Below are 26,609 nucleotides of genomic sequence, written 5' to 3' on the forward strand. Positions count from 1 at the left end.
ATGCGTTTAAGAAAATTAATTGCACCTGCTCAGAAGTATTGGAAACTAAAAACCAGAACCTATCCAGTTCGAATTGCTCCAGTTGCAGCTGAACGGTTTTAAAAATATTAATTGCACGTCCACATGTCTGCTATAAACGTGTATGATAGTTATTAACACATAGTTTGTCTTTTTATGGTGTTCTTTAGTTGGTATTAGTAGTGCATCTGCAAGTACGGCGGCGTCCGGCGTCTGCGCGGGCGTAGCGCGCCGGCCGCAGGCGCAGCCGCTAGGGCGCGCGCACGCTCAGTCAATCGACAGTCTTCGCCGTGTGCGCGTGTATGCGCATCAGTGGCCTTAGTACCCGGTGTAAACAACAGGGTGTGACCCACGCCTTATCATGTTTTCGTGTTAGTGGTTTGAACTTTGATCCGGTTACGCGCGCTTTCGAAAAAAATATGCATGTAAGTTATTATGGCTTTTTAAAGCTTTCTTTAATTAAATAAATACAGCTAATTAGATTTTAATTTTTGTTAAAACTACCTTCAATTGGTGATTATAATTTTTAATGAACAATCTTACAAGAAATTTTCTTTTACTTTCATTCAAAGTTTAATTAACAGAATTAAAAGTTTTGAAGTTTCAAAAACTTTAAGTTTATGAAGCTTAAAGTTAACTTAATGCTATAAGTCAATAACCAAGTTACTAAAATAATAATTTTATTTTTATCCTGCAAATACTTGAACGTTTTAAAATTCTTACGATATATTCATACTTAATGAGCTTATAAAAAGAGGCTTTGTACAAACTTGCAATGGGCATTTGTATTCATAGCACAGTAAGTAGGTAGGTTTCTACTTGTTTTAAAGGTTGATAAGTCTAGTAAAAAGTTGGCATGCATTTATAACGTCCGTTGACTTATATGTCAACTCAAATAATTAGCAAATTACCCTTATAATTTCGTTTCAAAATTGTATTCTTAGTAGATAATCTACTTTATAGTTCGAAGAAATATGTAACGTATTATTAAAAGCTTGTTTTAGCGCCTGTTATTAAAAATGTATTAGTAATGCCGCTTATTGTTTTTTAATAGCACACCTTGCATTGTGTTTTGTTTAAAGAGGGCTCAACAGCTTAAACGAATTAGCGTAGGATTATAGCAATTTCTATAATTAAAATGTATATTGTATAAAGGACATCGTTTTCCTTTTCTTTGCATTCTTTATTATCTATATATATTTATATGTACGTTGTGAATGAATGAATGAATGAATGAAAGCCTTTATTGCAAGAAATTTACAAGTAACAATAATTTATAGCTTAACTAGGTTTCTTCTGGGTATCTTGCTTGCCTTTCGACAAAAGCCTCCTCCAAACTCTTCCATGATTGCCTTTGAAGTGCTATTCTTGTACGTTGTAGGTACACAGTCTTAAATAAATAATCATACTTGAAAATAACTTCGACCCAATTAAAGCCATAGTAAATTGTAACTCCGCCTATTAAGATTTTTTCGATATATAAAATAGGCATTATATTAATAAAATGATTACCTATAACAAAGTAAATATGTATTAGGTATTTATTTTAATACACCACTACACATAGAACATTCTATAAATGTAATTGTAATGATAGATCATTACAAAACATTGCTTTACTACTAATTTAGGTTAGTATCTCTGTGTAGTAACACAGAGATTTGATTCTGCAACACACATAATATAAGATTGTACATATTGCATAAAGTTGCCAAGTGGCAATCCTGAATGTGTACAACAGCTTACAACCAAGCTCACACATCAAATATCTTCCATCAATCTAATTTCTACAGTATTCTGACTCGCTAATTACTATAGATGCTTATTAACACCTTTTTCATCTCAAGCCTCATGTACGTTCATCTGTCGTCTTAAAAAAAGCTAATCTGTTCATCTTCATTTTTTACTGTACTGAAAACGAGTTATGAATATTTTAAACTTGCATAAAAACCATACATGGAATAAAACCAAAAGAATAAAGATATATGATGTACTAATATTATAAATGCGAAAGTTTGTGAGGATGTGTGTGTGCGTTTGTTACTACAAATACTACTGCACCGATTACAATGAAATCTTGCACACATATAGATGGTAACTTGGATTAACACATAGGATAAGTTTTATCCCGAAAATCCCACGGGAACAGGAACTATGCGGGTTTTTCTTTGAAAACGCGGGCGAAGCCGCGGGCGGAAAGCTAGTAAAGTATAAACGCTAAATCCTCTCGGAGTATTATTTCATTATAGAGTCAGAGTTCCATTACGGTTGGGATATCATTAGACAACTGTTTTCAAGATTGTCACTCGATACCAAACGATTACCATCTCATGATCTCAACGTACAGCAATTCTATGAAGGTATGTTACGTGATCCGCTTACAATATAAAGTACCTACCTATCTTAGAATTGACAGTGGCATATTTTGCAATGTGAGCTTCGGATGTCGTAGAATATATTATGAGCTTTGTAGTAGGCACTTCTGTGTGTTTGTTATATTAGTATAACAAATGCTTATCACTGAAGTCTTTTAGTTTTGTTAAAGTTTTAGAGTCAAATAAAATCCGTTATATGCCACTTACAGATAAACTTCTAAATAATAATTCTTGGTAGAATACCTTAACCTCGTATGTCTTTAGATTATGCCGTTCCTTTAATCCGTTCTTTAGAATGCGTCCACGACAGTGAAGCCATTGTGTTTTGTTATCTTCGTTTTAAAAATGATGCAATTAGGGTAACAGACGTATTGTTATTATTTATCAAAACAAAAACAAAATCCTTTAGGAGAAATGGCTGCAAGACATTTTTACCTGAGGGCAATAAATATATAATTACATAATGAGTATTTCGGACCGCAGCAGGAAAACGGGAAGTCTTATACTTGCGTGTTTTATCACAATTTCTAGCTTCGCCGTGTGTTGTGTAAGTTTATAGTTTTTAATTTCCAAGCGAAGATTCGACTGATTGGATTTACTTTCGTAATTGCACCGTAATTATTCGGCACGAACGAACCAGATTCGTATTCGTAACCTAATAGTCTATTTAATATACACTATAAAACTAGTTTTGTACTAATAAAAATATTACGTTATTATTACAACGTGATCATTCAAAGATTTCAATTACACTGATTGAAAAGTTTAATTTCTCGGCTTGTAAAGTTATGCGTTTGATTATTAATGGAATGAATTTTTTGTCTATTTTAACCGTTATACAAAAAGTACTTTAATAATTAAGAAATCTTAACTGAAAATTATCTCAAACAGTTACAATACCTACTTGTAAAAAGATTGCTCTGTAAAATTGTCTTATTTAACACGTAGCTTACATTATAATTTATTTTATGTTTATCTTAGAATAGGAAGTGTTAGTCATACAGCGATTACTTACTATAATAAGTAATAATGAACAACGTGAATGAAAAATAAGAATCCTTGATGACTCAAGATCGTTCTTGAGTATGTATGCAGATTAAACCGTTCGCATGTAATCTAAATACAAACAAAACATGTAAAATACAACTTGTTTCTTTTACGCTGTAAATTAATATATCATAGAACCTTTAATGTGTTTCTCGGAAATAAAGTGGAAATAAACCATGTTTTTGAATTAAAATAGCTTTATATTTTAATAAAGTTTTGCAATAACTTTTTTTTTCATTGGCCAATACATCAAAAAGTAATAATAATAAATATTTATACACTTTTTCCATTGTATTTTCGTATTAGTACATAATATGTATTTAATATAATATGATGTGCTTTGTATAAATAATAAAACAGTAGCTACTTAACTATTCATAATTTTAATTTTGATTAAACTTTTTTTCTTAGAAGTCTGCCTTAAAATTACAGACTTGTTGTTTTTCCTCTAGCACGTTTGTATTAAATGATAAAAATCTAATTCACTAGTTAAATCTAGGAAGCGTGTTCAAGCCGACATCAAAACGATGGCGTCCAGATAAAGTTATCACCAGCCTTGTATGAACAATAACCAGCTAAGAACATGTAGTAAAATGTAAAGGTTTGCGTCATGAGTGCGAGGTAATAGGAGGACATTACAAAATACTCATACATACACACTATTGTTTCTCATACGCGGAACACAGCTCCGTCCCTAATAGTTGCTGCATTGTGCATCTCCTTTCCCACACCCGTGTATACAAAACGGTAGCTTGATGTGTTAATTCGACATGTGTGCGAAATTCACATTATTTGAAGCTGCGGTATAAAAACCAGACCAAGTGCAAGTGGTCTTTGCACAATTAATGTTTCGTACATCGTTTGTTTTGAGCACAAGCACCTGCCGGTTTCTTTTGGAGCGTGCTGAAGGCTAATAATAGACCTAGTTTACAATTATAACAATTGCAATGGTAATTATAAATTTATCTTGATCAACCTACAAACATTTCATACAGAATGTGGACATTAATCATTATTATATGAAAAGTAAATATGATAATGTCTGGGTAGGTACATATAGCCTAATATCAGATGACTTAATCTGAGAATAAACGAAATATTAAATAATTCTCATAATCAAACTATTATTCTCAATAATATCCACAATTTTGTTCGATGCATAAATCAAATTATGGGTAATGTTATCAAAACGCTTTGAAAACGTTTGCAGTACCGTACAACTGGCGAGGCATTACGAAAGATCTCACGTATAAGCCTAACAGTAAAGCACAGAATTGTAGAAAATCTAAGAGCACATTCATCGGCGGGATTGAAGTCACATTCAGACACAAAAGTAACATTTGTTTCTGACATCAGTTACCACGTTTTATTGTCATTAGTCCACGTCCCGCGGTGACGGCCTACCCTCCGCAGCGCTCCATTGATCATTTAATTGTTTTGAAACGTGAGGACATAACAAAAGACAGTAGGAAATCGTCACGACACTCACAGATTTCAATGTAATTCTTCTATTTGTGTACCTCGGCCCATTAGAAGTACGTTTAAGTTAATTATGTAGATCTACCTGCTCAAATAAACGTGACTGAATGTTAAGAACACCTTATAAAAACGTTCAAAGAATTATTTAATTAAGTGTATTTACTAACGTTCTATGTGGCAATGTTTGCTATTACGAAGGCTATTTGCTATTTATCTCCATATGTATAATATGTATATTCAATATTTATGGTCAAAATATTCCAATACGATTTCCTCTGTATTAGCATACACGCATTTTTATAATTCTATAGCAAGGAAGAAGAGGTTGTTTATGTGGCTGTAACAAGAATTTCAAGTACACACGACATGAACTATTGTTCCCACTACGTACTATAATTCCAATCGATTAATTTAGATCGAGTTTAATTCGATTAAAGCGTGGTTACAGAATTACAAAGCTGCGGGTTTGAGCGCTACCATGTTGGAGTCGGTTATTTAATGCCACTCTCATTCCTTTAAAATGGTTAACATTAATGACTGTAAACAAAGTGTTATTAGAAAATCAACGTTATTTCGAGCGTAGTTAATTCTCAATTTTATGACCTACTTTAGTTGGTTTCAAGTTTTAGTTTGATGTGGGTGATGGAGTCTACAAAAAATACAGCCCTATCATTATGTGTTGAGGTATTTGTAAGGTTGACTTATTTTGAATATCTTTGTCGTATTATCCCTATTTTTTCCAGAAGGATAAAAAATGCGAAGTTTCTGCTTAAATATCTTAAGAGTTCTTATGAAGGTTAATATCTGCATGTTCTGTCACGACTCATGAATATGGTTAGGGATTTCGTAGTAAATAATATTATATGGAAATCTTACCTCCAATGTATTTAAAAAAAATGGGATATGTACAGGAATATACCGTACTTAAAGATTCTTATGTAGAATAAGAAATATTATATTTCTGTCTGAAATAAATTGGGCAAATTGCGTCTTATAAAAAATGGTGTGTGGTTTTATGAAACCACGGTAAAAGTGAAACTGTTCGAACGGTTCCGAACACTGCTTTGTGTAGCGCATGTCGCGTGTATCGCGGCTGCCGAGTAGGTATACCTACTCGGCAGCCGCGATACACGCGACATGCGCTACACAGACCAAAAAGTTTGAGACGATGTAATAAAAGTTTCACTTTAATATAGCGAATATCTTCAAACATAAACGTATGATAATTATCCTAAAACTTGTATTTCATTACGTTTTTGTACTTTATTCCAAGGTGGAGGTCACGTCTCTGAATATTATTTTAAAATATTAGAATCCAAATGTTGCAAGGGACGGTCACAGATGATTTATATCAATCTTAATGCCATTTTGAGGATTACTCTGATGCATTGAGTTGGCGACTCGCCTAATGATGTCCCTATTTTTGTCGCAACTTATATTTGTTGCTGATAGAAGTAAATATAACGCGAATATACTTAGAGTTTTGATATATGTATTTATTATGATAAGAACATTTTTTTACGATATGTACTTCTTATTTCTTTTTATGTTGATTGCGTATTAAGATACTGCGGCATAGACAAAGCAATAGGTTTTTAAATATAATAATAAGTAGTTCTATGATCATCGATTATAGCTGCCTATGACCACTTATACCACAGAAGTAGAAATCAAACAATAACAAACTCACGTGCATGACGAATATGTTACATATCAAAGTTAATCCATTTTCCGTATTGTCTAACGTCTAAACTGACATAAGATTGATATTACGTGATCAATACGATTTATTGCATACGATTAATTAAAGTAATGATATATAACATATTTAACGATTGTTCAAAAACTAGGGAAACAACTTCACTTCCTGAATACAACACGCCGATGTGTTCATACAACGCGAAGTTAAAGACGCTAACCACTTACATAACTTTGAAAAGTGGGACAATAGACGACTCATATACTCAGAATCGATATCTTACTAAGAAACGTTTTTAAAGATATTTGTCACTTTCTACTTTGTTTTGACCTAGGACAGATACATTCGATTAACATTTAAAAGCTTCGTGACCGATTGGATTGTCATTATCTACCATGTCAACTGTACAAATTCATTTTTTAGAGCTATGCACCAATGCTTGCTCTAAAAAGTGTATAAAATTCCTTTAAAAATATAACATTTTTACATTTTAACAATATAATAAAGGGTAAATTACGTATAAATGGGGTTTATATACTGTTTCAAATCATCGAATACACATAAAACAATTTTTAACTCGATATTCAATAATATTAACGCAAATCAATGGAAAAATATGATTGCGTAAAGAGAAAGCCGCGCCGGGTGCCTTATTGCTAGTTTATTACCTTTTATAACATTGCTACTTTAATTAAAACTCAACGATATTTAAAAGGGGTAAATAGGCATATTGAATTGTTTAATTAAAACAAGTTTATTTGACTAAAATCACCTACTTAATGATAATTAATCCATCAGTCCTCGGAATCACAGACACAATAGAAAATCTATTGTGTCGCGCCCCTATCGGGGCTTACGGTGGTCAATGGGTTAATTTATGTAGCTTATGTCAGTTTCAATGATACATAACACTTTTTTTTTCGATTCGAATACGATATTTTGTGCAATAACTATTTATTATGCAACTAATAATAATATGTGTATAGTATGTACATTATAATTAAAAATTATACAAATTATTGCATGACAAAATCAAACGGATACCTACAAAAATAAGATCACAAAACTAAAACCGAGTAAACAATAAAAATCTATTTCAAGCCCTTATTTTCCTTAAGCGGGGTATCGAACTTATACATCACAATGTGACATAAATCCGCTTAAATATTTAAAGATTTTGAAATCGTTTTCTTCATAGCTATTCTTAAGAACTCATTTATTTCCTGCAGTTGCATCATCGAATATTTATAATTATTGAAATGTAGAGTTGTATTGTAATATAATACTAATTAAAGTTTATTCACATATAGTGTTTCGGTCGTCTTGTGCAAGTCGAAATTGGCTTGCTTACGATAGAATTACTGCACACATTATCATTTAATCGAGTCATTGCATGTAGGAGTAACGCGTGGAGTATGCAACATCGGGCGTTTGGACACGCTGAGTGACCCCAGGGCGCAGACCCCGGTTCACCTCAATTAAGCCACCCATACATCGATGACTTCGAATCGGGCTACGCACATCACATAATAACAACGTCCCCGCCCAAGGCAACCGATGCACTTTCTCCCGTAGACTTATTTTAAAATCGTCTCCAACGCATGATTGACGTTCGCCCTATTGTTAACCTAATGTTACATAATCTCATTTGATATGCCGTCACTCAAACTGGATATTTTCAAAAGATAGTGTTTTGTTAATGTGAAATGATGCGTACTATTGCCATTTAATTATTGGGTAAGAGTCCGTTTAACCTATGTCCCAATAGTCAGATTAGGAGGTTTTAAATCACCCGTTGGCCGTTAGGTATGATTTAAACGTCGCTATCGTATAGGGTGTCCCAACAAGAACGCAAGATTTAAATTTGACATAAAACGCAGATATTAAAAAAAAAATTGTGAAAACTATATTATATCGTAAAGTAGACAAGATGAGGTTTTGTTTGGAACAACACATCAGGGAGATGGCCACCGCGGCTTTGCTGGCACATACGCGATCTTAAATGAAATTTTCAATGACCGTTTTACATAAATGCTGTGGTATTTCATTAATACAGCGTCCAATTTCGTCTTTTAAGGCTTGAGTCATCGTCGGCTTAATTGCATAAACCATCGATTTAAAAAAAACCCCTAAATCGCATGATCTAGGTGGCCAATTATGGTCCCCAAAGCGTGAAGTAACATGACCGAGAAATGACTGATGCAGCAATTGTATTGTTTCTCTGGCTGTATGACATGTGGCGAAGTCTTGTTGAAACCACATCCCCTCCAGCATGCAAGACGCAAATCTTTTGTCAAAATTCGCTGCATAGTGGATTCGGAACCACCAATTTTTGGAGCTCAGTGTTGAATTGAGATGGATGGAGTTTGAGCGATATCATCACATACAGCTGCGATATTTTCAGTTGATCGACCAGGTTGAAGGCGCGTTGTTGTCTTTACATCACTAACAGACCCAGTTTCAGCAAATTTTTCCATTAATCTCTTTTACTGATCGCAATTTCTTTGATCGCAATTTGCGTACTGTAGCCGCAAAACTTTCACTATTTTGGTAAAACAAATTTTACAATGAGAATGCGTTGATCCTTCGTTTAGCGTTCCATTTTCACTAACCTTATACCTTCTACTAAAAAAAAATAACACTTGTTGATATGTCAAACAATGACACTTCGAATGGCGCCAAATTTAAATCTTGCGTTCTTGTTGGGACACCCTATAGTTAGCACATAACTGACATTTTGATGGTATCCTTTCAAAATTATTTCTTCTATTCAACAGCCGTCGATAGAATCTGAAAGATACCATTCTTCAATCGTTCAAGGCTATGCAATAAAATTTAACAAATTAACCATCCATTATTACTATAGTTATTATTAAACTTTACAATAACTATGAGTCATTAAATCATAATTACAAAATTGAAACAAAGCCTTAAAAAGAACGAAGTCCGAAATTAAGTACTTGTAACTGTTTTAGCTAAACATTAGTCTTTGAATGTGGGTTGAATTAACATGTACCTGTTGATTAGATGCTCGTAGAGCCTTCAAAGAAACCCTGTGCTTCGACATGTTATAAAATTAACACAACCTTCAAACAAAGCACGTTATATTTCTCTTATTTTGTTCAGAATAAACGATGTTGAAATTTTATAGCAGGCTATTATCTAGAGCACCACACATTTTTAAAAACAACGCATTGTTTTCTTGCCGAGAGAGCAATGTTTTTTAAGTCTACGTCTGTCAACGATGTTTTCAATCCAGCATCGTATTTCTATACAAACATTTGTGGAGCTATGTTTAGATTTAAGAAGAATGCTGTTAAATCTGTATTGTGGATAAATTTTTGTGTTCATCGAGTGATTTATAATGTCTGAAATTTAAAGGAATTTTTTCCCGTTTATGTTGCTTTTTGTTTTTATTACGATCGCTGTCGCGACGAGCACGAGGGATGCAGTAAGGGGGTCAACGGCCTCAATCTCATCGCAGTGATTCGGTCCAGAATGCATTATTTCGATTCACCGCAGTCCTACATCATCCCAATCGAAAATTCCACGCTTGATGTCTTCTTCGGTAACAACGCTGCTTTCTTTATGATTTATGAGCGGCTCGCATCGTAATTACGTTACCAGTTTATTTTTTGTACTTTACATATTATAATAAACAACGGAGTAGCTACTAGCGACTTCTTTTTACATTTGATCTTCGGTCTTGTAACTCACGATGATAATAATATAAATGAAATCGATACAGCTATAGCGAAGCTCACGAACAATTTAAGGTTATTTTCTTAGCCTGCGACATTGGAGAGTTTTATCAATGGGCAATCTGGCGGCGTGTTTTCACCGGAGATGAATCGACAACTCTAAAGTTTATTTGGCATCACGTCAATACAATGGCGAAAGATATGTGTGGCCATTACTTTCGTCCCGTCGAGTCTCGACCTTTTGTAAGATGTCTATCTGATAAGAAACGCAATTTTATAACAGAATTTATCCTCAGTTCAGATAAAAGTTTATTTCCAAAGGCCCGTTTTATTAGTCTACTTTCAATCTCAATTTCTCAGAATGTGTTTTTTTAAGTACCAATAAATAATTCTAAGTAGCGGTAGGTCACTACCATAGGTAAATACTAAATATCTTTTGAATTTTCACACAAATCGGCTATCGAATATAAATGTTGATAATTCCGAGAATCGACGATATAAAACATAATTATATATGTACAATCTCGATTAAAAGCTCAATATTATCAAAGACTCTTAGATTCCTTTTGAGGCCGCGCCATGTTCCGAATGCTAACAATCTAGTACATTCCAGATGAATCATACCCTAATTGCAGCTTTCTGCGAACCTGTAAAGTTATGTTGCTTAAATTGAGTAAGTACCGTTAATAATCGTGAAATCATAAATACCTCCACTCTACTTTATCACTTCAGACATTTATGAATTATAACGATTTATCGCTTTATTTCAGATCGATTCAATGTTATTTTCAACATGAATTCGCTCCATTCATTAATCAGAAAATAAAATTAAGAACATACCTATCTCTATTGCCCGTTGACAGTGTTCTGTACCATAAAGATCGAAGTTGAGATATTAATCTCAACGATTACTCAGTCAGACGCTATTATATAACAATAAACAAACATTAGTTTCGCTTAGAAACATCGTGTTACGTGATTTCGGCTGTTGACTCTCCTTTCGGCAATATAATGATCATGTCAACTAAACTTAAAGATTGTTGTCGAAGGGCGAAAACTCGTGTTACGTATTGAAAGTGAAAGGTAGTTGAGTGGTCTAGTCAAACATATTTTATTGCCTCTATGTTACATGAACTGGCAAACCTTCGGTATTTCCGATCTAATGCTTATATGAGATTATAACCAGTAACGAATTAACCCTTTTTTTTTTTTTTTTTTTTTTTTTTTTTTTTTTTTTTTTTTTTTTTTTTTTTTTTTAAGTGGGGAAATCTTGCATAGATACCCACGGCCTCCGGGGAAGGGGCCGTGGGTTATGTCGGATTCCTACCGACCAAAACCCCACTGTGTTCCGTCAAGCCGCATCAACGACGGGACCACGGGTATGGTAGAATTCTTCCGTGACCCCGTCAGCGGCTGCCCGTCGCCGGGCCAAAACAAATTGTGAGCCAACCAGCTCTAACCTCATGGGGCGGCGTGAGCGGAACACGTCTCACGCCACCACATCTCTCCGGACGATGGACTAAATCCCCGCTCCATCGCCCGGCTCCCCTCGTTAGGGAGGCTGGTTGCGGCCGCGTAAATCAGCCGCAACACGACGACGACGCCCAATAGGGCGTCGGCGCCGGATCGGGTCCGCGTGAGGATCCCTCTCGCGGACCCGCTCAGCCTCCTCTTTCCGCGAGATCACGTCCTCAGAGAACGTGATCACCGCGCGCCAGGATCTGTCGCTGCCCACCATTGCACGAACTATGGAAGGCAGAGAGAGATCCGACCCGACGACCGCGACCAAGCGAGCACGAGGCTCGGCCCACGCGGGGCACACGGCAAGAGTATGATCTGCCGTGTCCTCCGGGCAGGCGCACCAATGGCAAGCCATGCTGGGCTCCCTCCTCGCGACTTTGCACAGATACCGCCCGAAACAACCGTGCCCGGACAGTACCTGTGTAAGGCGGAAGGTTATGGCCCCATGCCGCCTGTCGCACCACTCTCGCAGCACCGGTCGAATTGCTGCGACCGTCCGCTCTCCAGCGCTGGGCTCTTCGAGCCGGCGTTCCCACTCCCGGAACCGCCGTTCGACGGCCTCATCCCTCCACTGCTCAACCTCCTCATAGGATGGGTTGAGCCCAAGTAACTTGGACGCCGAGACGCGGCGATACACGTCCGCGAGCATCTCGGCGTCCAGTTCCCACGGTGGCGTTCCGGCCATCACGCACGCTGCCTCGAATGAGACCGTGCGGTACGCCCTCACTACCCTAAGCGCCATGACCCGCTGCGGTCTCCGCAGGAATGGTCTATTACGGGCGCTTAAGGCATCTGCCCAGATGGGGGCCCCATAGAGGGCCATGGAGCGGATTACGCCTGTATACAAACGGCGACACCCACCCCTGGCACCCCTAAGGTTTGGGAGCAAGCTTCCCAGTGCCCCGGCCACCCCAACAAGACGGGGGGCGAGGCGACGGAAGTGCTCCACGAACCTCCATCTGCTGTCCAGCACAATGCCTAGGTACCGCATTGTGGATCCAACCTTGATGGGCACCCCGCTAACCCGGATCTCCGATCCAGCGCTGTGTAGCCTTCGACGGCCGGGAAAGAAGATAGCCTCCGACTTCTCCAGCGCCACCTCGAGACCCAGCCGCCGAATGCGACCCACCACGTCCGCCACCCCCGCGGCAGCTAGGAGAGCCGCCTCGTCATACGAGGCACCACGCGCGGTCACCAGGGTGTCGTCCGCGTAGCAGGTTACGCCGACACCTGGGAGATTTGCGGCGCGCAGGACCCAGTCGTATCCAATGTTCCACAGGAGAGGTCCGAGGACTGAACCCTGTGGAACACCGCACGAGACCTCCTTCTCGCTCCACCCATCCCGGGTAGGATACGCCACAGCCCTGTCCGAAAGATATGATCGCAGTAGGCGCATCATATATTCCGGAACGCGGTGAAAGTGGAGCGCGTCAAGAATCTTCTCCCACGGCAGGGTGTTGAAGGCATTGGCGATGTCCAAGGACACCGCCAGAACAACCTCGCCGCTCTCAGTCGCGCTCTCCACAGTCGCCCTCACACGCGTTATGGCATCGAGCGTAGACCTCCCCCGGCGAAAACCAAATTGGTTGTTGCTGAGGTCCGGACCTATTCCCTCTAAATGGTTGACGAGGCGAGCTGCGAAAACGCGCTCAAAAAGCTTGCTCACCTCGTCAAGCAGAACGATAGGCCTGTAAGCAGTGGGTGAGTTCTGCGGGCGTCCATCCTTCCTCAGAAGGACCAAGTTCCCCGTCTTCCACCTGCGGGGAAATTGGCCCTGCCGAAGGCAGGCTGAAAATAACTGCTCTACTCGGGGTCCGAGAGCCTCCATCGCCAGCACCCAGGCTCGACCAGGGATTCCGTCTGGGCCTGGGGCGGTGTTCTTCTGCTTGAGTCGCCCCACCGCTGTTTCCACCTCGTCCCGGGTGACATCTGGAACAGATACACCTGCAGAGTCTTCCTGTTCGTCAGACGTCGCCGCCGTTGTCAAGGCATCTGGGCCGCCGTTGGCAAGGCTTCCCCTCTCTGGGAACAGGGTTGCTACTATCTGTTCCAGTAAGCGAGGCTCGAGGGACTGAGACAGGGGAGGGGCCCACGGGCGGAGCTTCTGCCTTACCCGCTTGTACGGCCGACCCCACGGTTCTTGGTTTAGGCTCTCAAGCATTTCGTCCCAGGCCCGATCCTTGGCGCTGCCGATTGCCTCCTGCAGAGCCGTCACGCACTCCCTGTAAGCGGCATATAGTCGCGTTTCCTCCTCCTCATCGCGCCATCTCCGGCGCCGGTGTCTGGTGTACGCCCGCCTCGCAGCCACACAAGAAGTGCGCAGCTGGGCGATTTCGGCAGACCACCAGTACATCCGACGTCTGCGCGGAGTAGAGCGGGCTCTGGGCATCGACGCGTCGCAAACCTGCACCATAGCGTTTGCCAGCCATGCTGCTTCATCCTCGACCGAACTGTCCTGTGGCGCAGGCAACCACGACTGCACTATGGCAGCCTCAATCAGAAGGTCCCTGTCGAGACTCCGAAGTGCCCAGCGTGGACGCCTATCAGTCCGGGAAGACCGGCTGGAGGCAATCGAGGGCGCAGATATGCTGAAGCGGATGTAACGGTGGTCCGACAGCGTCTCCACATCGGTAACAACCCTCCAATCCTCGATTCGCCGTGCAAGGTGGGGGCTTGCAAACGTGACGTCGACGATGGATCCACCCCTTTGCCTCACACACGTTAATTCTGACCCACGATTGAGCACCGAGAGATCGGCCGCAACCGCCCAGTCTTGTAATACCGCTCCCCGCGCATTCCTCACCGAAGATCCCCATGCCATTGACTTGGCATTGAAATCTCCGGCCAGAAGTATAGGCTGAGGACGGGCGAGCTCAATCAGCTCCCCCAACTCTGCCAGAAACTGCTCGAACTCGTCCAGTCCGCGGTTGGGAGAGAAGTACACTCCGACCACCGTGTATCCTCTGATTGAAGCCGAGACGCAGCCCCGCCGTTGGACAACTCGTTCCATAGTCACACCCCCCTGAGCCACTAACGTCACCAAGCCATCCACGTCCCCCACCCAGTTATCCCGGAGAGGTACCGAGTATGGCTCAGCTACCACCGCCACATCTATCATCCACTCCGCCAGACTCTGGAGCAGCAGATCTTGAGCTCTGGCGCAGTGGTTAATGTTGGCTTGAAGAAAGCGGAGGGCCATCGCTACGTCTCCATTCCTTCTACCTCCACAGGCGCCTCTAGTGGCGCAGGGCAGGAACGCGATGCGACTACTGGGCCATCGCGACTCTTGCCTCCTCTCTTCCGCTTAGGGGCTTTGCAGGCCGGGCCCCCGAGCCGGTGTCCCGCAGGCAGTCTTGCATCGGCGCAGAGGACACAATGAGCGGTTGCAGAGCACCCTGCAGCCTTGTGCCCATCTTCGCCACACCGATAACAGACGTTGCTCCGGTCCGTCGGCGATGAGCACATGACTCTTACGTGCCCCACCTCCAGACACCGGAAGCAGCGTTGCGGCTTCACTGCGCCAAGCGAGACCCCCGCGGAAACCCATCCAACAAGGATGCGCCCAGCCTGCGCCACCTTTTTCGCGGCGGCTACCGGGCAACTCACCCACGCCGTGGTGGAGCCCCACGAGCCCACGCGCAGACCACTACACTTGACCTGGTCCGCGGGGCACTCACCCACCCGGGAGACTGCAGCTGCGACTTCATCGGCAGCCACCGAATCGTCGAGACCAGTGACCCGAACCTCCGCGCACTTTATCGGCCTGGATACCTTGATGGTATCTTCGCCCCACACCTCGCGTAGTCTACCAGCAAGGGCGTCCGCCTCCTTTGCACTTGTAGTGCCCGGTATTTCCAGAATTCTGGCCCCGGTGGCGGCACGCTTAAAGCGCAAGGCGCTAACGCCGATCGCCGCGAGGTCGATATCTTTCCGAGATCTAGCCATCACGGAGGCGTACGTTACACCGCGCTCCTCCGCACCCGGCTGCAGGGTTATGACCACAGCCGAGGACGAGGGAGAGCGGAGTTTAGGGGCCCTTTCACGTGCTTTATCCCCCGCCTTGTTTTTCTTCCTTTTCTTCTTCTCCACCAGAGTCCACCCTTGTTTAGGCGGTTGCTGCTGGGGAGCAGTAGACGTAGACGGGGCAACCTTTTCGGGACGCCGCTCCGCCTTCTTACCTCCCTTTCCTTGATTGGCCTTTGGGGCCGGACCGGTACCCACAGGCTGTGCAACAGCCCGCTTTTCGCCCTGATTTTTATTCGCAGCCTTTGCAGGCGCCCTCTTAGTAGCCTTTGGAGGCGGGAGTTGAGGGAAGTCCTCGGTTAGCCCTTGGCTAACCGCCATCCCCCTAGTCCTATCATCCGCCGCTAGTGGCGGCCTCACGCGCCTTACTGGAGGTAGGCGTTCCTCCAGCACATCCAGCCGGGCGTTTACCATTTCTCCAACCTGCCGCATGATGTTCGCGGTCAGGTCAGAGTCCGTCTGCTGCTGCTGCGTATGATGTGCAGCCCCTAGCGTAGCTTTCATGTCCGCCATCTCCTTGCGGAGGGCCGCAATCTCCCCATGGAGCCTGGTATTGTCGGCCTGAAGCCGCCGTGTCTCTTCGGAGGCGGTGCGCTGCACCAGCAGTGCGACCGCCTCTTGGATCGCCTCCGACGCATCCTTTAGGGTCCGTTTCGACGTCCCCTTCAGGCTTGAGGATTTTGCTTCTATTACAGCAAGGTTCTCCTCAATGCGGCGCCGGAGGGCTGCGGTGGATTCATTTTCGTCTGTCCGTCCGCCGCCAGCTTCTGCTTCCACAGCCTGGGAGCTTCTCAAGACCTGGGTCTCTCGCTCAGTCTCGGGCTTGTCGCCTGCGAGCACAAGAGCTTTTCGTGCGGCGACCAAGTCCGCCAGAGCTCTCCTTGCGGCCGTAGGCCGCGCCACACCTGATGATCGTCCCTTGCCCCTCTTGGCACCCTTCTTGGCCGTGCGCGTTTGTCCCTCTGTGGAGGAGCCCGAGCAGCTCGCTCCAGAAGACCGCTTGCGCTTTGCCCACAATCGGTCCTCTTCGTATGACTGGACCGTCATGAGGCTGTCTACAGACGTTGCCGTAGACAGTCCACTGGGTCCAGCTTTCCTCCCCCTAGTTCTCACACGCTCCGTTTGAGCGCGCGTCCCTACCCCAACATCCGTATCGCTTTGCATAACATCGTTGTAGTCCATTGTCCGTTTGCCAGTGTCGTCATTCGATCCAGTAGCTTTTGGCACCGAGGAGGCCTGGGAACCCACCTCCACAGTGTCTCTGCGTAAGTTTTTGCCCCCCCCAGAATACGTGGGGCAGCCTGAGTTGGACTCAGGGAGGGATTCTCCACCTTTGGTGGTACCCTCCTGGGGTAGTTTATTTTTAAAACTTACCTCCATCATCTCCTCTCTCTCCTCCAGTTTGCAGTACGCCTGCCGGGTTAAACCCGCCAGCCGCTACCTAGGGCTGGGCCCTTTCGGCCCAGCGGCCTCATCGGCCCCAACCCCAGTACTAGGTGATGCTGCGCACATACCATCACCTAGGAGTATTATTTAGCAGCCCTCCGGCCAGTGAGTGAGGCCTCCCGCCCCTCCTCGCTGGTTTTGGTCCGCGCCGGCTGAGTAGCCGGTACCCCCCATATCTGGGGGGCCTGCCCCTATCCGCCACCTGGGGACGCGCCCGATGGGAGACCAGAAACTCCACACGGGAACGAATTAACCCTAAGTAGCTAGTATAACATAGAATGCACGTTATGTACATTACTGAAATGTTTATATGTTTATGATTATTTATAGTTTTATTTAAGGTATGTTCAAACTTCAAAATCTTGACAATACATTATTAACCTCTCTCAAGTTACTTAACGCTTAGTTCAGGCGTGTCCAGTCAAACAGGAAATGTAAAATAGTGATAAAGATAATTTGTAAAAAGCACAAAGCCATAAAGCACTGGCGACACGCGCGTCACTTTATCTATCTGTATTTTAGACAGCATTCGTTATCTAAAGTCTTAGCGTGCCCACTTACTCTGAAGTAAACATTTGACTTAAAAAGTGCAGTTCCGTGTAACTCGACCTAAGATAAAAATTTCGTGCTTATTTGTAATGCTCCGAATTCTTGGTAGGTACATACTTAGATTGAAGAGATGGGATAACCGCTGGCGCCCAGTAACGAACAAACAATTGGGTCTAAATCTAAACAAAAAAAAATACAGCCACTTTATCGCATAATAGACAAATATTTTACTGCTTAAATGCTTATCTTAACGATTAACAAATATATGAACCGTCATTTATATTTTTTTTTAAATGGGGATAAAATAAATCGTTATCCAAATATGACGAAACGCTTCATTCGATTGAAGTGCAGCGTCTCGTATTTACTTTAATCAAACACATTAATCGTCATTATCGAAAATAAACAAGATAAAGGAAATTATGAAATGTAAAAGTGGGTTACATAGTACCTGTAATAGTGATAGTAAAGCCTTTAACTATCGAAAAAGGCTTATCATAGAGCAAAGCACGTTGATGTAATCGCGTTATGAATTGGATCGCGTAACGGGGACGCTGTCAATATGTCTGCTCGGATAAGTCTCACGAGCGTCAGCCCGCGGTTATGTGCACTTACAATTACTTACAGCACAATAAATTCATGTCATGTGCCCACTTTACCCTTAATACCAATAAAATCGCCTCTCGTTTTTTGTGCCCGTCAGCCGTCAATCCATCGAAACCTCCGATTCGAGACCCCGAATTAAAGTCTCATCGCGCTGTAAAAACGTTAACGTGCTCGTGTAAATGATGTTTTAAATCGAAATTTTAGCACCCGTTAATGTTTCCAAGAAACGATTATAAAGATTCCCAAATGTTAATGTTCGCAGCACGGATTACACTGGTAATTGATGCATAAACTGCATCGGTTATTGCATTTGATATCACAAATTCCTCAGACACATAACGTACTGCGTTTTGTGAGCGTAAATGGCCTATAGAATTATCAAGCGACTTCTGCTGTCAATACTCTCTACTCTCTCTATTTAATAAGCAATGTAACTAAGAAAATATTGAAATTAAAGCGCATTGTGAGAACGTGAGTAAATTAAAATGAAATGCATACAATGGATATCTTCTCACGGTCCGCATCGCGTTATTATACAGGAGCATTGTCGTGGGCACGCTACACTGGAGCCGAGGAAGCTCCCTCAGGACTCCGTATGCCATTAGAATTTAGATTACTATCGTTACTTGACAATAGTGTAATTTAATGAAGCGTAATATAACATAATAAATGCCTTAGCTCTATCTTTCTGCCGTTCGACATATTTATGAACGATTTGAATATTTAGAATATATTGTTTTTGTAAGACTGAGAGGTGAGGCTTCATAATTCGACATAATGGAGGCTACGGGCGGACGCATAGCTTAAATATCTTCATAAATCAAGCGGTGCCGCTGGCGTTGCATTGCATTTTGAAGACAATTTATAACATACAGAAGTAAATTACACGATTTGTTTTGATTATGCTTGTGTTTATATAATATGTTATATACATAGTAGTGCATTTGGTATCAAAACACTTTTTCTTTTCTTAAAAATATGCATGATGATATTTAACACAAAGTTTTTTACCACTTCAATTACTTTTAATTAATTATGTTATATATAATATCAAGTTATTCTTATTACCCCCTAATAATAATATAACATTGTCAACAGATCGAACGGTTAGCGCAATATGAGCGCCTGGTCGGCGGCGGGTGCGCGCGGCGGCGGGCGGCGCGCCTCTCTGACCTGGAGAGAGTGCAAGACCTCTTCCCTCACGACTACCTTGCCCTGCATGACGCTGATGCACCTGCAGCACTCGCATCGCATCATGCACAGGTAATATTTACAGCCAATATTATACAAGTGCTGTTAGAAAAGAGTAGAGCAAAAAGGTCATTCAACCCATTAATTAATAGATTTTTCTGCCATTATAAGTCAACAGACATAAAAAATAATGATGTGACGTGTCCTTTCAGAAATCTAAGAGCCTTCGCAAGCGACCAAGCTTGGACATCGGCGGAACAGTCAGCTCTAACAATTCCCTCACACCAAGGAACTTCATCATGGAAGCTCCAGTCCAACTCTGCCCATTGGGCTCTACCTCCCCACCGTTAGATAGACATTTCTTCCTCTTCAACGACCTGCTTCTCGTGGGAAAGTCCAGAGGAACTAATTGCTTTAAATTAAAGGAAAGTGTGAGACTAACCGAGCTTTGGCTGTCTCTGCCAGATAGTGATGATACCGGCTTCCTTATTGGTTGGCCGGCCCTTAGTGGAGTTATAAACTACCTCGCTACTTACCCAACGCAAGCTGCAAGAGACACGTGGTACAGGTATGTTAATTTACTCCTTACTTTGTTTTAGATTATTAAAGCATGGCTTTACGATTTGAAGTTGTTGTGGTGTTTATTGAATTGGAACATACTCTACCTACAAAATATTTCATTTAACAGTGGTTTTATACTTTTATTTTGTTTTGTTTCAGAAAAATCCAAAACGCACTAAACACGCAGCTGACAAACGAGCCAAAGTCAACAAATATTCAAATCTTCTACAAAGATCTGGCGAGTTCGATCGAATTCGTAAGTAACCACAATTTCACTATTGCAGTTTATACTTTAAAAAATCCGCCATTGCATCGGTGGGAAATCTAAAAAGCTATCATTTCACTTTCACGGATATGTTCACATATCCTGAAGTACGTTGTTAACAAGTAAAGCACGTACTGCGGTGAATGTTCGTATGCCAAAAATAAGATTGCGAGTAAAAGTTGACGCATACATCAACCACGAAAGCCTAGAGATCTTTACAAGCGTTATGCCTGATACTAAATCATTTTTTTTTTTTTTTTTTTTAACAATAAACGCAATTCAATATTCTCGTAAAATAACTATTTATGTAACTTAATGAAAATGAAGGATAATAATAATCAATCACGTCAAAATCCATTGTCGAATAAGATACCCTTCCTTTATGTAACTTTGTTGTTAACACAAGCCTTTTACGAAAAATATAGCATTACAAATTTTTTCTGTCACTTTTTTTGTATATTTTTCTCAAATAATACTTCCCTTCCAGTGCAAAACAGTATCAGTGAACCCAGACATGAGCGCCCGTTGCGTGGTCCGCCAAGCGCTTCACGTGCTGCAGGCGGGCGCGGAGGAGCACGACGAGGGGGAGGGAGAGGACCGCTGGGGCGCCGCTAACGACTTCAGCCTGTGGGTGCGAGCGGGACGGGACGCTCCGCCCACGCCGCTGCAGGGGAATGAGAGGCCGCATGCTATACAGGTAAGAGATAGCATGCTTATTCTGAAGTTATCTGTGGAAATTAATTTTTATACGAAAATTTCTGTAATACATTTGTAAATAAGTCACTTTATCATATCATTCGCGCATTTGTTTTTAATTTTTAAACAATAATTGTTATGGAGGCTGTTGCTCATGTTTATGACGTCTGATTTTATAGCAGATAGAAATGCAATGTTTATATTTTTTTTTCTTTTACTTGTAGATGTCCAGAATAAGACAAACCCTGTCCAATGAAGACGGCTTCGATCTGGAACATGTCAATGCTAAAAACAATCCATGCGGACTCGTTTTCGAACTGAGGAAGAAGAATCAAGCTCTAAAGAGGTAATTTATCTTATTCTATTAATAAAATAATACATTTTTACACAATTATTTTCTGCAAAAAAAAGAAGGTAGATTATATTTTGAAATTCAATTATATTCACCATGAAAAACCCAATAAAAAAATGGTTGTCTGTAAAGTCGGTTTACTGACGATAGTTGAACGTGACAACGTCCGATTGTGCTTCTTTGTCGCTCGTTCTGCGCTCTCGCTTGCACTTCAAGCCTTACATGGAACGCCTCAGAGCGAGGTAACGCCGCATGAGTCATGTTTTTTCGTGCGTGCAGCCGGCTCTATCGAATTATAAGACGTTGTCACGTCAAAATGATACATATTTCATAGAGCCTAATAAAATTACTCTCTTCCAGCACAACTGGCGGCAGTCGCGGTTTGCGCCTACTACGTCGCGGAGGACGTTTATTCGGCGTGTCTCTATCTCGTCTATGTGGAGGATCCCCGCCCCCCGCACTACTGCATGCCCTGAAACGTCTGCGAGCACACGCACCGCACACGCATGGCGTCTTCCGCAGGAGTGCCAATGCAAAAGCGCTCAGACTGCTTAGAGATAAGGTTGGTTTTTGATCGTATGTCTAACGTATTTCTCTCGCTGGTTCTCCGCCCCTCGCACTACTACATGCGATGAAACGTCTGCGAGCACACGCACCGCACACGCATGGCGTCTTCCGGAGAAGTGCTAATGCAAAAGCGCTCAGACTGCTTAGAGATAAGGTTGGTTTTTCGTTGTTTGTCTAGCGTGTTTATGTGGTGACTCCCCGCCTCCCGTGCCTCCAAGACATAGCTTGTTTAATAAGAGATTTCTTTGTTAATATTTACTACTACTTTTCGTACTCGTTAATATTTTTTACTTTAGAATATTACACTTTATCATTTAAACACGTAGGTATTTCTCGATCTTAATATTTATGGTGATCCTACTTTCAAATTTACAAATTTATGAAATACTAGCTTTCCGCCCCCGACTTCGCCCGCGTTTTCAGAGAAAAACCCGTTCCCGTAGGATTTCCGGGATAAAACCTATCCTATGTCCTTTCTAGGTTTTCAAAATATATCTATACCAAATTTCATGCAAATTGGTTCAGTAGATGATTGAGTAACAGACAGACAGAGTTACTTTCGCATTTATAATATTATATTAGTATATGGATTGAAATTAATGCAACGTGTCCTAATAATAATGTCTGTTTTATTTACAGCTGGACGCATTAGGCCCTAGCGCTGGTACGTGCCCAGAGCTAGACCGAGCGCCGGTACTATTATTGGCGGCGCTGGTCAAGGAATTCTTTCGAGCACTGCCGCAGCCTCTCTTACTAGCGGAACTATACCCATCCTGGCTTCAAGTGCTAAGTAAGTATGAATGTCCAAACCTTAACAAAAATTTGAAATACCTTAATAAAGTTCGGAAAATTTATTTCTAGTTTTAACTTTGTAAAAATCTGTAATGTAGTTTTAATTCGCACTAGTTGTAAATATAACGAGCAGAAAATACTAGTAAGTTATTAGTTCATATTTGCATATGCTGGTATGAACACACTTCCTTAATTTTTTTCTGATACTAAGTTTACATTCGAGATGTGTGAAAAAACTTAACGGTTAGCAAATATTTGGCGCATACTGAGACAACATATTCGAATATGTACTTTGCCTTATTATTTATTTAACATTAAATTTACAATTATATACATGAACTAAGCTAAATTTTGTTATTTTTGTTACAGATTTACCACAAACTGAAAAGGTATCTGCTATCCGCTCTTTACTGCTCAAACTGCCGAAGCCACATTACACTATGCTAACATACTTCGTGTGTCTTCTTCAAGCGATCGCTAAGAAATCAAACATTAATCTTATGTGCCCTATGAACCTTGGTGTTTGCGTTGGACCGAGTCTTCTATGGCCGAATGTCCCTTGCGATAAAGCTCCTAAAGCTGTGCCAATGGTCGTCGAGCTCCTTATTGTGAAAGCTGAAGCATTATTTGGACCTCAAATAACCAGTCTACTAGGCAATGGATCTACTGAAAACTCTAATGCGTTACTTGATTCAGGCGCTGAAGAAAGTGACAGTCTCCATTCTGTTGGAATCTCGTTAGACTCTATGGAACTTACAACCCCACGTAAAGAAAAACTATCTTTAAGCAGAGATTCCGGCCTCACACTATCGGAAGATGATTCCAACAGTAATGGAGGCAACAGTCCGGCCCCGAGAAATATCCTACATAGCCTATCAGCGCCGACTTGTAACATGCAACAAGATGGCAAAATAAACTCCCGTTACAATAATGATAATCACAACGTTAACGGGCTTCCGCCGATTAATCAGCGACAAAATATTTACTCAAACAAGGCAGAAATATACAGTACCGTAAATGAAGAGCTATACACGATGCCATATATGGGAGATAGATATGTACATAATACGATAAACGTCGGCGTTTCTAACGGCATCGATGATAGAAATTACGTGTCGAAGACTGCCGTACAACGATCGACCGCTGATATTTATGGTCAAAGTCCTGCTAAATATATTACCGGGCTCGAACCTCAGAAACCACCGAGGAGCAATGTTTCTAAGGCGGCTCGTACCTCAAAGGTGTACAGTATGTATGCAGAAACGCAAGAAGCAGACAAAAATATTGCCAATAAAAGCTTTAACCGCGCCAAAAGTTCAGATAATTTACTTGAAACGAAACAAGAGACGATCGATTCCAATCGCGATTTAGTTTCTAGTCAAGAAAATATCGTATACAGTAACATACACGACCTTGCCATGTTTACTGAAAGTATCCAACGGCAGAATCAATACCAAACGCATTCAGAGTTACTGGCGAACATGAATACTAATTATTCACGCGTTTACACCGGCTGGGAGAAAAAGAGCCCTAATTACAATAGCCATTCGAATAATGCAAGTGAAAAAATATATGGGCAAGTGAGTAAGCAAGGAGAATCCTCGCAGAAGATAGAAGGTAAAGCGTCTCCGGCAGCCACCATTTTTACTAGAAATGACTGGTCTCGTCAAGCAGCGAGGACGAAAAGCTTGGAAGTGAGTGACGAAGGACAAAACGTCACGACAACACGTAACGGAAACTACGATGTCAACATCGTCAACTGTTGTCGCAAACGTCGCTTCGATCCTGCCCACATGTGCACTAAAAATTGCATTACGCTCTCCATGGTTAATGGCAGCGGTAGGGAAAAAGAAAAACAGACAATGAACCCGCTTCAAAATTCGTATTCTTACGTTGATGATATTCGAAGTAACAATTCCGAAGATAGCAAAAAATCCAGAATGCGAACCTATAATAATAATAAGTTGAACCAATCGAAATCCCTTGCGAACATAATTCTGCACAGTGACTCGAGTAGCAACGACACTCTGTACCAACCGCAGAGTTCATTCAACAGTCGGTCGACGGAATCGCCGGCGAGCGAAAATTCCTTCGAAAACTGCTACACGACACAGTACATTGAACCTCTGTATACGTCTGTATACAACCGCAGAAGAGACATTTTCCACGAGGACAAGAGCTCTAACATGTTCGCTTCCGATATTTACAAGGCGACGCCGACTGCGGTTCAACCAGAATACTCGGAAACGGAGCCTAATAACAACAAGAAACCTCCGCACATGCCACCTCCAGTGCCACCGCGAAAAATGGTTTACCAAAGGGTTTTGAAAAAGTTCCAGCCGGTTCACGTCAATAAAGATGATAAGACGTCACGATCTAAGTCTGTACCGCCGGTCTATCGAGATCCGCCAAACGGAACTGAGAAAAATGAAAACGGCATCGCGTTGGATGCCTCTGAATCTGATACGGAATCTGAATCATATGTCTGAACTTTGTTTGAGCACAATTTTGATTTGTATAAGGGTGCAATAATCGATATAACTTTTATAATGAGTTGAACTTGTATCGTAAATGTGAAATTAATGAATTTTAAACATTATGTGTAAATGGAGAGATTCATCTTATTTATAGTTGTTTTAACCTTCGATTATATTAAAATAGCAATCTCAAATTACGCACTTTATAGTTATTTTATATAACAAAATATTCGTATTTTAATCTTAGCGTGTGATCCCGCCTTAGAGTTTTTAAATCATGTGACCATAACCTGAATGTTCCGGTGATGAGTTTCCAAAGACGTAAAATAGTTTCAGACTATGTACAGGTGGTTGTTTTCTATAGATTTGTAATGAAATCGTATTTTAATATAAGATTTAGGTAAAGTAAACACCAGCCAACTGTTTAATGTATAGATTAAGTAAATTTTTATAAAGTATACTGTAACGTATTGTTAGTACCTATCTACTGTGTCATGTTTGTGTATTTCTTTGAGATAAATAAAAATAATATATGTATGTCTAGGTATTGAGTGTTCGTGTACATAGTGTATAAAAGTGTATCTAACTGTACCTTCAAACATAAAATAAACATGTTTTATATTTAACTTCAGTTTTATTTTCCCTTTACACTTGTTATATTAGACAAAAAGTATTGTACTATCATAGTAGTCACTAGTCAGTAGTCATATATTATTTCAAACCTTAGTTGACAAATGACAAGTAAGAACCTCGGTTCCCAGGTTTATTATGTTCGATTCCTAGTAAAGACAAAAGATTGGTACAGAAAATTAGTTACCAACTTTCCCCTAATCGAAACGATAATTCATTAAACATTAAGGTTTACACTTTACGTAAACAGTTAACGAAAAGCAAAGAAATAGCTTTACTTAGCTTTCAAGTTGTAATTGTAATTCCGACTATTTGAAATGAAATATATCTTTGAAAAATAATATATTGGTGCGTACAATGAAGTTTTCGTTGTTGGGTACCGTGTCAGATAAGCGGACCGTAACGAATTGGTAAATATCGCTAGAATAATAGATATAGACTGATTCAATGTTTTAATATTTATTATATTTTAGACAAAGCCGCGGCCCGAGCGCTAGTTATATGTTAATTAATTTATTTACCTTATCACTTATGTTAACTTAAGAATTTACTGTAGGTAGTAATTATTTAGTATATTTATGTATAGGTAGTTAGCAACGTTAATACATAACATA

At 41.2% G+C, this 26,609-nt stretch overlaps 1 protein-coding gene across 1 annotated transcript in view; it reads left to right on the plus strand.

Annotated features, from left to right (window-relative positions):
• The window catches only part of LOC149481084 (uncharacterized), a 112,745-nt gene extending 86,754 nt beyond the window's left edge, over positions 1–25,991 (plus strand). Inside the window, exons 4-11 of the mRNA XM_089706201.1 lie at positions 19,563–19,727; positions 19,868–20,223; positions 20,376–20,472; positions 20,969–21,178; positions 21,402–21,523; positions 21,890–22,091; positions 22,736–22,886; positions 23,258–25,991. Of these exons, the coding sequence (XP_089562327.1) occupies positions 19,563–19,727; positions 19,868–20,223; positions 20,376–20,472; positions 20,969–21,178; positions 21,402–21,523; positions 21,890–22,091; positions 22,736–22,886; positions 23,258–25,377 (3,423 nt within the window). The 3' untranslated portion in view covers positions 25,378–25,991. The remainder of the gene's footprint in view (positions 1–19,562; positions 19,728–19,867; positions 20,224–20,375; positions 20,473–20,968; positions 21,179–21,401; positions 21,524–21,889; positions 22,092–22,735; positions 22,887–23,257) is intronic.
• The last annotated feature ends 618 nt before the right edge of the window (positions 25,992–26,609 follow it).

The sequence above is a fragment of the Colias philodice genome, chromosome 17 (assembly GCF_061535455.1).
Source record: "Colias philodice isolate Cphi_HAF_F1 chromosome 17, ilColPhil1 Martin Lab GWU primary, whole genome shotgun sequence".
Classification (NCBI taxonomy): Eukaryota; Metazoa; Arthropoda; class Insecta; order Lepidoptera; family Pieridae; genus Colias; species Colias philodice.